The sequence below is a fragment of the Condylura cristata genome, unplaced genomic scaffold (genome assembly GCF_000260355.1).
Source record: "Condylura cristata isolate star-nosed mole 26May11 unplaced genomic scaffold, ConCri1.0 scaffold00013, whole genome shotgun sequence".
NCBI classification, from domain to species: Eukaryota; Metazoa; Chordata; class Mammalia; order Eulipotyphla; family Talpidae; genus Condylura; species Condylura cristata.
This window is the reverse complement of record NW_004567114.1, coordinates 20,036,000-20,050,120: the sequence shown is the minus strand read 5'-3', so window position 1 is coordinate 20,050,120 and position 14,121 is coordinate 20,036,000. Positions and strand designations below refer to the sequence as shown.

At 41.1% G+C, this 14,121-nt stretch overlaps 1 protein-coding gene across 4 annotated transcripts in view; it reads left to right on the top strand.

Annotated features, from left to right (window-relative positions):
• Window positions 1-14,121, top strand: part of TTLL5 (tubulin tyrosine ligase-like family member 5) — a 248,736-nt gene that overhangs the window by 197,930 nt on the left and 36,685 nt on the right. For all 4 annotated transcript variants that reach the window (XM_012724493.1, XM_012724492.1, XM_012724491.1 and 1 more), the window contains one exon: window positions 10,951-11,033. In XM_012724493.1, the coding sequence (XP_012579947.1) occupies window positions 10,951-11,033 (83 nt within the window). The remainder of the gene's footprint in view (window positions 1-10,950; window positions 11,034-14,121) is intronic.

Genomic DNA, 14,121 nt, shown 5'->3' with positions numbered 1-14,121 from the left:
ATTATTCAGGAGATCCTACCATCTACAACAGCATAGATGGATCTTGAGGTTATTACACTAAATGAAATAAGTTAGACAAAGACAAATACCTCATGGTATCACATGTGGAATCACTAAAAAAGAGAGAGAAAGGTCAAACGCACATAAATAGACAGCAGAAAGGTGGTTGCCAGGACTAGAGAGTTAGGGGAAGTAAGGAGTAAGAGCTAAGTAAAACATAATGACTGTAATTGATAACACTGTATTATTAGCATATTAAAATATGCTAAGAAAGTAGAACTTAAATGTTCTCACTATATGCAAGGTGATGATGGATGGATGTGTTAAATAATTTTATGAGGGGAATCCTCTCCCAATGTACACTTGTATCAAAATTACTAAAAATATTTTTAAATTTTATGTCAGTTATACTTTGATAAAGCTGAATTTTAAATATAAAAAAAGTACCTACTAAAACATCTGAAACGTAGCCCAAGATACACTCAAAAGGTAAACTCATAAACAAGACAAGGATCCCCATTGTCACCACTTCTGTTTAACTTAGGACTAGAGCATTTGTCCAGAGCTATCACATAAACATAGCAAATAAAGAAAATCCAAGTAGGAAATGTGTAACTGTCACTGTTTGCAAACAATATAATTATTATATATAGAAAATCCTAAAGACTCCATCAAAAAGTTGTTAGAAACAATAAATGAGTATAGCAATGATAGGTTACAAAATCTTATCATTTTGCAAAAAAAAAAAGATCCATAACCTTTTTATACTCCAACAACAAACAAGAAGCAAAAGATTTTAAGTAAGCAACTCCCTTCATAACTGCCTTAAAAAAAATTTAAATACCTCAGAATTAACCAAACTAGGGCAGTAAAAAAAAACCTATACAACAAGAAGTATAAGCTACTAAATAAGTTAGCTAGCAACATAAGGAGACTGAAGGATATCCTATGTTCATGGATTGGGAGAGCAATATAATCAAAATTACTATACTGTCTAAACTGGTATATAAATTTAATACACTCCCCATCAAACGTGTCTGCAATATTTTTCAAAGAAATTGAACAAAAATATTGAAATTATGTGGAGTCACACAAGGCCTCAAATTGCAAAAATATCTCTGAGACAAAAGGGAAGAAATGTAGGCATTGTGTTATCTGACTTCAAACTTTACTATAAAGTAATTTATGGTACTGGCATGAAAATACACAGGTCAGTGGAATAGAATCAAAAGTCCAGAAATGATCCACATACATATCAACATCTAATCTATTTTAAAGCGGTTATAACTATAAAGTGGGGAAAGGACAGTCTCTTTAGTAAGTGGTACTGGGGAAAATTGGAAAACCACACATAAATGAATGAAATTGAATTGTTTGCTAAACCCATACACAAAAATAAGTTCCGTGGATTGTAGACTTAGATATGAGACCTGTAACAACAAAATACGTAGATGAAAACATTGGTGATATATTCCATGAGATTAATGAAAAAGATATTTTTGATAATTGAACCTCTGCAACAAGGGAATTAAAAACAAACAGTTGGTGTTATCTCAAATTAAAAGACTTTTATACAGTGGAAGATGTTGGATAACTTGGTAGTGGGTGTTGTGTAGTGACTGCACCTTATCTCTGTCACATACAATATTGTAAACCAGTGTTACCTCAATTAAAAAAAGAAAAGTTAAAAAGATACACAGAGACACAAGGCAATTTTTATAAATATTATTAAATGGCAGAAAATGTTTACATAGTAAACTGATTTACATAGTATAACTGATAAGGAATTAATATCTTAAGATATGTAAAAAGCTCATGCAGTTCAATAGAAAAATGAGTAAGTGGATAGCAGATATAAACAATTTATCAAAGAGAATATGAGAAACACCAAAAGATATGAAAAAGTGTTCATTGTCATTTCTAATAAGAAAGATGCATTTTAAAACCACAATGATATCCCCTTTCACAACCTTGAGAATGTAACATATCAAAAAAAACTTCCAAGGACTAGAGAGAATGCAGAGAAAAAGAAACCCTTTACAGTGTTGATGGGAATGTAAACTCATTCAACCCTTGTGGAACATGATCTGAATTTACCTTAAAAAGCTAAAAATAGAAATACTGTACAACCTAGTAACCCCATTTTTGAGCATATATCCAAACAATATGACAATATCAGCATGAAACCTCATATGTTCCACAGTGTTCATAACAACATCATTTGCAATAGTTAGGACATGGAAGCAACCTGTCTGTTGACAGATGATTAGATCAAGAAGATATGGTATTCCATGCAGTGGAGTATTATATAGCCATAAGAAAGGTTGAGGTGCAGGAGGGAAATTGAGAGAATTATATGTAGCAAAGTAAGTAAGAAAGATGAAAACAAAATGCTGGGCATTTACATAGCAAACAATTTCATAAGGTGAAAACACTTTCAAAACCCAGTGGACATCAGTGAACATCCTGACTACTCTCCAGTAAAGAGTGTATGGGGAGGGAAAGGGACAAGGGATAGAAAGGATTGGTTTCCAGGAGGGTGGTAAATTCATGATCTTAGTTATTTTTGTTGTTAACATGTAGAAAGATTGAAAAGAAACTAACCAAGATACAAGTGGCAAAGAGACTTCAATGAGACACTAAGGTGCAGGCCTTAGTGTCATGAAGAAATTATGAGGATTCTAAGCTTAGCAGAAAACAATGCTTTGGTAGATTAGTAATGTCTACCACAGACAGGGAAGATGGTGAGAGTGGTGAATATACATGCCACATATTTGTCATACCTGAACTAAGCTTTCATCTCTTGAAATTAGAAGAGGGTCAATAAAACAAAGGTAAGAAAAAATAGATCAAAGGATATCAAGAAGAAAGGCAGCGCAAAGTGAAAAGCAAGCAATAAAATTAGTTAAGTTGAACATTTTATTTAGTTTGGGGTAAGGGCTGGGAAAGGAGAAAATAAACATAATTTTACCAGCAGAGTAAGAAAAGGGTTTGAAAAGTAGACACAGGGGAGATGGAAAATTTTATGAGAAGCTGTATGATTGTATGCTGCTAAGTTTTAAAAATGGATGAAAGTTAATATTTTGGAAAATAGAGAATCTTTAAATTGGTTCCTCAAGAAAAGGAAAACTTAGACAGGTGTAAGTTTTTTAACTGTCCAGGTTGGTTCTTAAAGTCATAGGGTTAGGCATAGGAAGCAATTTTAACGTTTCAGCTCTGAAAAAGTTCTTTTAGCCTTTTTTTTTTTTTAATAGTTGCAGCCTTGCAAGTGTTTACAGGTTAAGAGTCCTTACTCTGACATTAAAGCCTTCTGCAGTGTCCTCTGTCCCGTCTCTTGCCTCTGCTAAATGACCCCACCCCCTCGCAGTCTGTTCCATGTGTGTGGCTCCATCTTAATCCTCTTTTTTTCTTTTTAATTCAAAATAAGGTTTTAGTTTATCACCTACGGCCTCTTTCCCAGCTGCCCTATCCTCAACTTCTCAAATGACTCTACCATCTATCTCCTTGTTTCACCTGTTTGTTCTGTTTCCCCTAAGCCTCTTAAGGACAGATACTTTGTTTTTACCTTTTATCACAAAAGTACTTACTTTCTGACTTGCATTTATCCTGAGTATCACTGAAGCCAGGTCCCCGGAATACCAGTGGGAAGTCTAGTTCTGGAGTGAAATCTGGGGGACCAGCTGGAGTTAACACTAGCGATTTCAGACAGGAAGGGGCAAGCAAGTAGAGAGACAAGAGGGAAAATGACCCTGTTCAAAATGAGCCTGTAACCCAAAATTCTAAAATATAAGTTAATCTCACATTAAGAAAGACTTGACAACAGAATCAACAACTGGACCATGAATGCCTTGTAGATGAAATTAATAGTGTTGAGTGGTCAGACCTGTCAGACTGTGTGTCTAATAAGAGTGTCTGTGGAATATCACGTGACTGGTGCAGAGACAGAGGAAAAATGTCTGGGATCGGTGGACAGGCAATGCTTGAAAAAAATAACTGGTAATTTAGGCAGGAATCCTCAGCTGATTAACTCATTCCATGTACCAAACACATGCACCTGTGGATGCATCATCGTGACACTGCAGGGAACGAAACATAGAAGTCTTAATTATCACCTGAGTGAATGTCCACTTTAATGATAAAGCATTCTTCTCAACAGTAACAGATCACAAAAGATAGTAGCTACTAATAACTTCAAAGTGTTGAGGTAAACTAACTTTCAATCTAGAATTTTTTACATAGCTGAACTGTTATGCAAGAGAGAAGGCATAATAAAAATAATTGGAGATATTCAGAGTCTAGTGGCAAACCACCCATGCCCTCCACTAAAACAACTAATAAAGACTGAATAGATAAAAATGAATCCCGACGTGTTGGATAACAAGAAACAAGAAGTACCAAAATACAAAATGTAGATAAATGTTAGTGACCCTGTAAATACTTGTTTCAGACAGTAAGGATGAGATGTAGGGATTAGGGATTAGGAGTGTTCAGTAGTTAGTGAGTATATCAAAGGATTTGGGTCCAGTTGAGGGCAAGAAAGAATGCAGATGGCTATATACTCCCTCAGTAGAAAATAACTAAGTGATATACAATCTGTAATTTTCAAACCAACAGAGGGGGAGAGGGAATATGGAAACCTTCTGAATCTTGTGGATAGGAGGAAAAGGCATAGGAAAGATGGCAAATGGAAAACAGCTAAGTAGAAATAAGTCCAAATACATGAGTAATGACGTAGTACCAGCAGATTATACGCGTCTGTTGAAAGATAGATTATCAAACTTCACTTTTAAAAATGGTTAGCTAACAGCTGCTTTAAATTCACATGTAAAGTAAAATCACACCAAAAGCAAAGGCTTGGGAAAAGATAAACAATACAATAGCAATTAGAATATTGGTACAGCCAAAACATGAAATAGAATTAGTCAACAGGCATTAGTATGAATAAAGAAAAGCGCCGTTAGGTGCTTAACATCATACATTCAAAGTATAAATCAAAAGATGACAAAATTACAAGAAGAAATTAGCAAATCATCAATCCAGCCCTAGTGGTGATTTATTTAAATGGACTCGCAATAGCTGTTAGATAACTCAAAAATTCCTGAGGGTTTTGAATATTGAATCTTTTTTGACCACCATAGGGTATATAATAAAATACTTTCTTTTAATATGTAACCCAGTTAAAATGTTTATATGTGTGGTATGTACATTAGAGTTTCACAAAATACTGGTTTGTTTTCTTCTTTTTTTTTTTTAATGCTGATTGTGATCCCCCAAATGGATTTTACAACCCTGATATGATTCGAAAATCACAGTCCAAAAAACAAGAATAACTATGTCTAGACCCCTGCACCTATCCAGGAGACGCAGTTTCTTTCAAGTCTGCATGGGACATTAACAAAATGTCGCACATGCTGTGTCTCAGATGAGGCTCGTGTGTTTCAGATGGTCAGTATCCAGCAGTTTACACTCTCCAACAATAATGCCCTTAAGTTAGAAATAAAAAGTTTTTTTTTCCCTTAGGCACATGTGTTTGCAAACTTTAAGAGTGCCTAGTATTCATGTGTTAAGATGGCAATCATGAATATTATGAAATTTTCATAATTTCATAGAACTGAATGTCTATGAAAACTCTACATACCAATTTTGGGGGACAGCCAAAACTGCTCCAGAGTAAACTTGTAACCTTACATATATTAAAAAGACAAAAGGGATTGAAAACAAATTAATTATTTAAGTTGAACATTAATTTTAAACAAGTGGGGAAAAAATACAGAAATCACCTACAACAGATCAGAACTGTGAGAGACTCGGGCCTCTAGTCGTGTCTGGCTCATCGTAGGTGGTATTGATGGAAAAAAATTAACAACATACACTAGGATTTCCTCTGGAAAGACTAATAAAAGACCCATATAAACAATATTCAGAACAAAAGGAGTATAGCCACAAATGCAGTGGACCAGCTCACGTGAAGCATGTGTTTATGAGATGACCGCCACACCAGGCATGCACAGCAGATGGTGTCACTAACTGCCTTTTGAGTTGGTTTGAAACAATTAGTAATGTTCTCATTATTGTGGACTAAGGATAAGCGTATTAGCTTAGGGCTTGGAAATGCATAAGCACTCCCAGATAGGTGGGAGGCGCCTGTCCACCTATGTGCTTGTGGGTGTATTTTAAGGAGTATGGAGAGATATTTCATCTGGGAGTAAATGTTTGCTAAGAAAGTCAGAGCAACTGCTTTGCATTTTAGAATCCAGTTCTTTAGCCTCTTGCATCTTGGGACTTCTGTCTTTGGGTAATTAAAAGAGCTTCATTGTCACCAGTATTTTATTAAAATGATCAGGTTTGGGGGTGTTTGTTCTCTGAACCTTCCCAAATGTCCCCCTGTCTGTTTGCTACGGTCTTGATGAGAGAAGCATTTCCAGCTCTGTTCTCCCTGTCATCATGGGCACTTTCCTTGTGTGGACCTTCCTTCAACAGAAGGGTCTATGGTGGCATAAAACCAAGATAAAATTTTACTTAGCATTGAAATAGAAAACTAGTTCATCTGTATTAGAAATGTGGAAAGTCTTGAGAAGAACCCAGAGAGAAACAGCACCAGATCCATAGTCAACCTTGTGAACTAAAAAATGAAACAGGTCTTTGAGAAAGGATATTACTTTCAGAAAAGTTTCCACTGATCAATATAATTGGTGAGGGGACTTTAAGGGAGACTTAAGGGGGAGGTGGCTGGGGGGCGGGGAACAGAGGAATAAAGGCAATAAAGAGTCACTAGAAAACACTTGAGGGGCAGGGAAAAGCACCTTGGAAAGCCTTTATCAGCAAAGTGGATGATGGGGGTTCAGGTCACTGAAACCCTCCTAGACTGTGGGAGTGTGTTCGGTAGGCTGGCTAAATGGTGTGGTCTTGAAGCCAGTGGAAGTCCTAGCCAGTCATTTGATCAGCTTACATGCCCTAAGTAGAGACTTGTGCTCGTGGAAATCTTTCCAAATGGTAAACACAGGTGGTATTTCAGCTTGTAGAGAGATTGTTTTGTAGTGCATTATTGAGCTGCTTCTTCAAAAGGCCTGGAAGGGCTGTTCCCACTACTCAGACTAGGAATGGTGCCGTGCCAAGGCTCGCGCTTGGACTTCAGGAAAATGGAGAGCAAGAGGACTACCTAGAATGTGGAGCGATTGAGAGGATTCTGGGCGAGGGATTGTACATTTACTGTTTAAGGAAACGCTTTAGGTTCTATGAACAAGGAAAGACAGTTCTGCTGAAACATGCTGAGTGTGTCACTATTAATGGAACTGGGGCTTCTAGTTCTCTGTTGCTACTATACACAGCCCCATTTCATATTTCAGTTTGGGTGGCCGTGTTCATCAGCCCCCAGCAGCTTTTGCTGGAGAAGGGCTGAGACTACCTGCCTCTGGCTCTCAGCCCCTGACCCCGTCCTCAGCTTTTCCATCTCCTCCACACTCAAGAACTCTGAGCACCGCACATTCACTCCCAGCCCACTTCTTAGATTTGAGCTCACACTTACGATAATATAAAGCTAACGACATCTCTTGTCCCATCTCAGTATTTGACAATGCAACACTCTTGATAATTTCATAATCCAGTTTTTCTGAGTCCTCCTGAACCCGTCATGTTTCATATATGCCCTGCTCGGAGAACGGCAGGCACTGGAGCTGCCCCCACAGCTCTGCACGCTGAGCTCTCCAGAGAGGAAGAGCAGCCGCAAGCAAGTGGCAGCTTCCGCTTGCTGTTCCCTCAGGATGAGGTGGAAGGGACGTCGTTCCTCCTGGCCCTCTCACTTCCCATGGGCCTTTATCAGAGCACCTCACTGTTCCGTGTGTTATCCATGCGCCTAAAAGTGCATCCGTTTTAAAACCTCACCCTGGACCCAGAGACCTACTGTATTGGTGCAGAGTTGACGAAACAGCGAATCATTCTGATGCTGGCAGAAAAAAAAAAAAGGTTCTTTCAGTTTTATTAACAGTTTGTCATTCTCAGGTGAGAGCCCTTGGACTATGAGATTAGTGACGTGTGGGTTGCCATTTAACCCCCTTTCACTTTAATTTAAACAAATTACTGTTAACTTCCAATTTCTGGAGGTCTGGTGGTCACTCTTCTACGCTTACAGCTAATACCCTCCACTGGCTTAGAGTCAGTGCATCGTTCTATGATTAGATTGATAGACAGGCTTACAGTGAATGCAAAGATTGTCCATGCTCCCAAGTATCAGTAGCAATATTAACACTAGTTCTTGTTGGTGGAGCCCTTAGTACCAGATGCTGTGAAGATGCGCTGCACACTCAGCCTCTTATTTCACCCTCAGCAACCTGTGAGGTAGGCCCTGATAGTCTGATTGAAAGCACATTAACTGAGCCTAGCGACAACCACGGGGACACATGAGTGGCTCCTGTATACCCCCAGGAAAGGCGGTAAAGACTCATTACTGGGGTAGATCAGCCGATTAACACCCAGACTATAAACAACCTGTGTTTCCACAGTTCCCACTTAGGAGTGGCTTGTCCAGAGTTGGAATATATTTTCCCAAGGAAATGATGATATCACAACAAAAGTGTATTTGCCCATATGGTGCCTACAGTAGTAATAACAGGCCCAAACCATTTTATGTACCAGAGTTTCCATGGAAAAATTCACTCCAATTTTCCCCTTGTTGGACTGTGGACACATTTCTCCACCAGTGAGGAAAGGGGGGCCTTGTGTTTTAATGCTAATTCTAGAGACAGTTCAATTCCTGGACCAGTGTTGGCTCCCGAGGCCTGTGATAGGTGTGAATGGAGTGAACTGTGTACAAAGGGGTCCAGAGTCAGGATTTCATGAGTGAGTGAGGGGGAGAAAGCCTATTAGTGAATGAGGGGTGGCAGTTTCTCAAAGGAGGTTAGTTTGCGAGGCCCAGAATTCACTGGCTCTAACCCCCGAGAGACTCCTCTCAGCCTTACCTTTGTTTCTTCTACGGACCCAAGCATTTTGCCTCCCTGCTTCCCTTTTTCCTGCTGACAGCAGAGGCTTCCTCTTCACAGTGGCTCCTCACACAAGTGAACCTCCCTGAGTGTCCTTAACTTCTGTGAAGGAAAGAGCCCATCCTAGAGCCTCCAGAGCATTTCTGTTTTTCACTTAGGCCTGGAAGAGCAAATATCAGTGTATAGATACTTTGGGGCTTCAAGGGAGGAGGGGGCATTAAGCAGCAGAAACATAATGTGCCAGCATTCCTGACGTAGCTCTCCATGGCCTCAGCTTGTGAGCAAAGGGACAAGCCCTCCCTGTGCACCTTTCACTCTGGACTTTGCCTGTGGGGCCCTCTGCCCTCACAGAAAGTGGGGAGGGGGAATAGGGGCCAAAAGCGCCTTGCCTGGGGTTGGAGGGGAGGGAAAGACTCTAGGACAGTGTGACCTTTAGCCCCTTGCTAGGGCCTGTTTCCAGGCAGCTTGTCTCCAGCAGGCGTTCGGAGTCTCCCTGGGCACTGAACCTCCACCAGACCGGACAAGGACCCCGTGACTCCCTTCTACTTTCCCCACAAGCCGATGTCTCCTGGTCTTTTCTGGTGATACCAACAGCCTAGGAATCTAGGGAAACATAACAAGCCTAAGTTCTCAGCTGCCCCTGTGCAGACCCAGTGAATTAAAATCTCCAGAGAAAAGGCCTGGAAAGCCATTCTAGGAGATTCCTGTCCAGTACACTGGACAAACTCTGACTGATTACCCACCATGGTTACCACCTGGCTGTTTTTCAAAGGTTCTGGGAACACTCTGAACCCCTCTCTGCCTCAGCATCATCATATTTACTGTTTCTTCCTATTCTCCTGGCTGCAGCCTACTTCTCCTAACTTTGTGACTCAGCTGAAATATGATTTCCTCAGAGAGACTGTCCTCAACCACTCTCCTCACCATCTAAATCAGGCTCCCCCATTCTCTTATAACATCCTGGGCTACTCCTTAGTCCAGCCCAGCTGGTATCTCTTGTTTCTGCTTAACGTCTACTTCCCCCCTCATCCCCAGCACTGGGAATACTTAAGGATTTTCTGTGTGAATGAATAAGTGGAAACAGTACTGGGAGAAGGTTGCTGGTGGCGGGATTGACAGTTGCTCAGCTAATAATGAACTGAGTACATGAAAACTTTACCTCACAGGTAAAATTTTTATAAGCCAGCTAAAATCAAAATGCATGAGCCCAACAAATTTATGTATTTATGGGAACAGTATTCAGATTCTTTTCCCCCAGAATATTTACTGAACACCTAATGTAGGCACAGTCCAACGTTAGGAGTTACGGCTCCATGGAGAGAATAAGAAAGAACAGTTTCTGTCTTTATGGAGCTTACCTGCTAGCAAGGAGAACAGCTATGAAGCAGCCAGGTGCACAGTTTCATAAACATAATTCTGATAAAAGCAGCGAGAGAAACACAGTGGTAAGAGCCAGACACAGGGAGACCCACGGTGGTCTCTAGGGTGTCCAGTTGTCAGAGAATTCTGAGACACGGGGCCTGGAAACCTGTGCCCTCAGAATCCTATTATATATAGTCTGTCCTGTCTCGTCAGCGTTGACATGAGGGGAGGGCTGTCTGTGTAGCAGTTCTACAGCCTCGGCACCATCCACACCTCAGAGTAGGCAATTCTTTATTTTGGGGGACTTCCCAGCGTCCTGCCCAAGATGTTGTTTAGCACCAGTTCTGGTGCTACCCCCCGGGTGACAGTAGGCCCCACAGTGGCGACAGGCACACCTAGCCAACATTGTTAAATGAACGAGAAGGAGTAGGAGGTCGGGTACACAGTATCTATCCCTCCCCCTCCCCTGGCTAAGGACCACTGCTCTATATGAAATCTGTTTTAATGTCAGTTATGATTTATCTGGGCAAGTGTAAGAGGCGCAATCCTAGGAGGGACTGTTCTTGGCCTTGCCTCCCTGTCTGCAGGTCTAACCAAACTGCTTGTGTTTCAGAGGGTCCTCCACAGAAGGGCAGCTGAATGGACTCCAGAGCAGCCTTAACTCTGCAGCCTTTGTGCCCATCACCAGCGTGACAGGTGAGTGGACACTTCAGCTCTTCCAAGGGGGGACTTGGCAGGGAAGGTGATGTGCTTCGCTCATTCTTTCTCCTACCTCAGCTCCAGTCGACAGAATGAACCAGCCAGGCTTTCGACTCATCAGCAAATGAATTTTTTTTTGTTATATTCTTCTTTAAAATGGTATGATAACTTAGGATAGAATTATTTTCTGGAACTTGTGTGGGATACATGAAATTTCCCAGACTGGTAGAATGCTATCACATTTGCAACATTTAATAAATGTGTGTGTGTGTTTCATGCGTCACTGTTTACATACTTTTTCCACGTGTAGAATCTCTCACTAAGGCCTCACCACAGCTCTGTGAAGTGGGTCTTCTTGTCTCTCTCACAGGAGGAAACAGACTCAGAGAGTTGAGGGGCCTATGAGAGTTTGTAGGTGGAAGCAGGTCTTTGTCCTCAATCTTGTCATGCTAATGTCTGTTGACAGGTAGTTGTGCAGGGCCTAATGTCTGTCACTGAGCTAAGAAAAACTGCCCCGTGGGTGATTCTCTATTAGTAATAATTCACAAAAGTACAATAGTAAGTAACCAGAAAATAGAAAGTCACTTAGGTTCAATTCAACAAGTGTTTATTATTGAACATGTAGTGTGGAGAGAGTCACATGCTGGGTGCTGAGGTAAACACAGGGTGAACAGAACAGTGTTCTGGTCACAGTGAACTGATAGATTCAGGGAGAGAAAAGTCAACAGGAGTCAGCTGCAATGTGGGTAAATATCAGGTTCTGGGGACGCATGATGTAAAAGTAGACGCCATTGGCTGAGCATTTGCTATATGTCAGGCACAGTTCTGAATGCTTCACATGTACTAACTCTTGTAAACAAAGTGGGCATATACATAATATGGAAACTATTCCCCGTTTCATGGCTGAAAAAGTAAAGACACAGTTTATGAAATGTGTCTAAAACCTCACAGATAGTACATGGTGGGGCAATATTTGAACCCGAGCCACGTGGCCCAGGCTTTTTAGAAGTTGGAGAAGGCTCTGCAAAGGAAGAAATATCTGATATTAGACAAGTCCAGAGAGGAGAGGCCTGGGTGAAAGGAGTTTGAGGAAGAGCAGGCATTGTGGGCAAAGTCCAGGGTGAGGGAACTGGTGAGACACCTCGTGGCCTGGGACCTTGCGTGTCAGAGTTACTGGGCCTAGGGAGCGGCAAGAAAAGACTGTGACAGTAACAACTTACAAGCCATGGAGAAGTTGGTTCTGAGAGCTGTAGGAAGTCATCAAGGCATATAATGCCAGAGGGAAGAAAGGTTAACATAATTAATATACCTTAAAATGATTACAAGGCTAGGTGGACTATTCTGGGATAATGACCTATGTCGCATAGGCTCACTGTGAGACATAATCAAAGTCATATTACAGTTATGCCTAGGTCAGGTGATAAAATGATAAGACTATAGAAACTTTGTTCTCCACCTAAAATCTTAGAACCTGAATCCAAGACATATTTAATGGGTACTTGAACCTCTTTCCCCAAACAACAACAAAAAGAATTGCTCGAACATTGTTCTTTTTGAGGAGGTCAAGCTTTCACCTAGTACTATCACAGACTGAGAAGTAGAATCATGGCCCAGTGGGAGGATATCCATGAAATGCAGCTGTTAGGTCCCCATCAGCTCTTCAAATCTGATGGCAACGGAGGAGAGCCAGGAAACCCTCCTGCTTCGCTTCCTTGCAGGTCTAATAGAAACACTAAGCACTGGACTGAACTCTTGCATGCACTCTGGCTGAGGAAATTGGAAATTTGAGGAACCAGTGGATCCTACTTAGGGCATCTTGATTGTGGATGAATATTTACTGATTCTTGAAGGTACTTAGACTTTGTAGCAGTTCTAATGAATTTTGTTGTCAGCATGAAACCAGAGTGAAAAGCAGAACTTGCACCTCACCTATATTAGCCATTTTCCCTGATTCTATCTTAAAATGAGCACTTAACTCTTCTCACCTTGCTTAGGTAGTTTACTGCTTTTGTCACTGAATGACTTTGGCCCCTAAGGTCCCTTGAATTTGTTTCTATTCTGTGATTTTTTTTTTTAAGATTTTTTATTTATGCATTCAGAACTAGGGTACAGGCCAGAGGTGCAGGGGTGGTGAGAGGGTTCACCAGAGACAGAGTGGGGAGCAGAATAGGCAGATTGAGGAAGTACACTGCTGAGGGGAGCAGCATGTGGAACAGGAGAAGTCTGCTGCACCTTGTGGGTCACCTCCGGGACCGGGGATCAAATTCGCACTGAAGCAGCTACAGCTAGCTTCACATTACTGCGCTTCAACCATAGTGCCACCAGGGAGGGCCCTATTCTGTGACTTTCTTGCCTTCATGATCCTTAGTTACAGAAATACGTGACAAGAGAGGAACATGATATAGTGAGATTCAGGCATTTCCCAGACTTCCCAATAAACATTTTACCTCAGCATTTTAATAGTAACTAACCCTGTTGGGTTTTTTTTTTCTTTTTTAAGAAAAAAAAAAACAGTTAAAAGTTATTTATACGCCTAGTATATAAGTATCTGGCACTTCAATGTTTGACTCATAAATTGAAAGGAGTGATTATTCAAGGGGGCCTTAAGGGGGCCCAGTAACAAGAAGAACATTGCATGAAAAGGCATGATAGAGCTGTCAGAAACACTTTCAAAGACACACTTTTCTTTAAACCCCAAAAAGGGAGAACAACCCCCATGATAAGTCGAGTTCCACATACCCTTAAGAGCTGGGAAGTTTGTGCTTGTGGAAGAATTGCTAAACTGACAAAGGTCTTGGCCCGCATCTGGTCCAGTTACCTCAGTTGGTTAAACATGGTATCAGTGAGTCTATGAATGTAGTAGAAGCCTGTTTCCTGGCCCTTTGACCCTTCCTCAGGTCTGGCCAGGCAGGCTTATAGCTGTGTGACTTTGTTCCTCAGATAGTCTGAATGAGATAGTGGTTCATACCAGGGCACTGCTGAAAACAACTTGGGGTCCTTTCCCCATGAGGGCAGCCTAGGAGCGTTTTTGTTCTGTGAACAGTTGTGTGAAAGCTCCCAGCAGAGAACTGCAGTGACTTCTCCA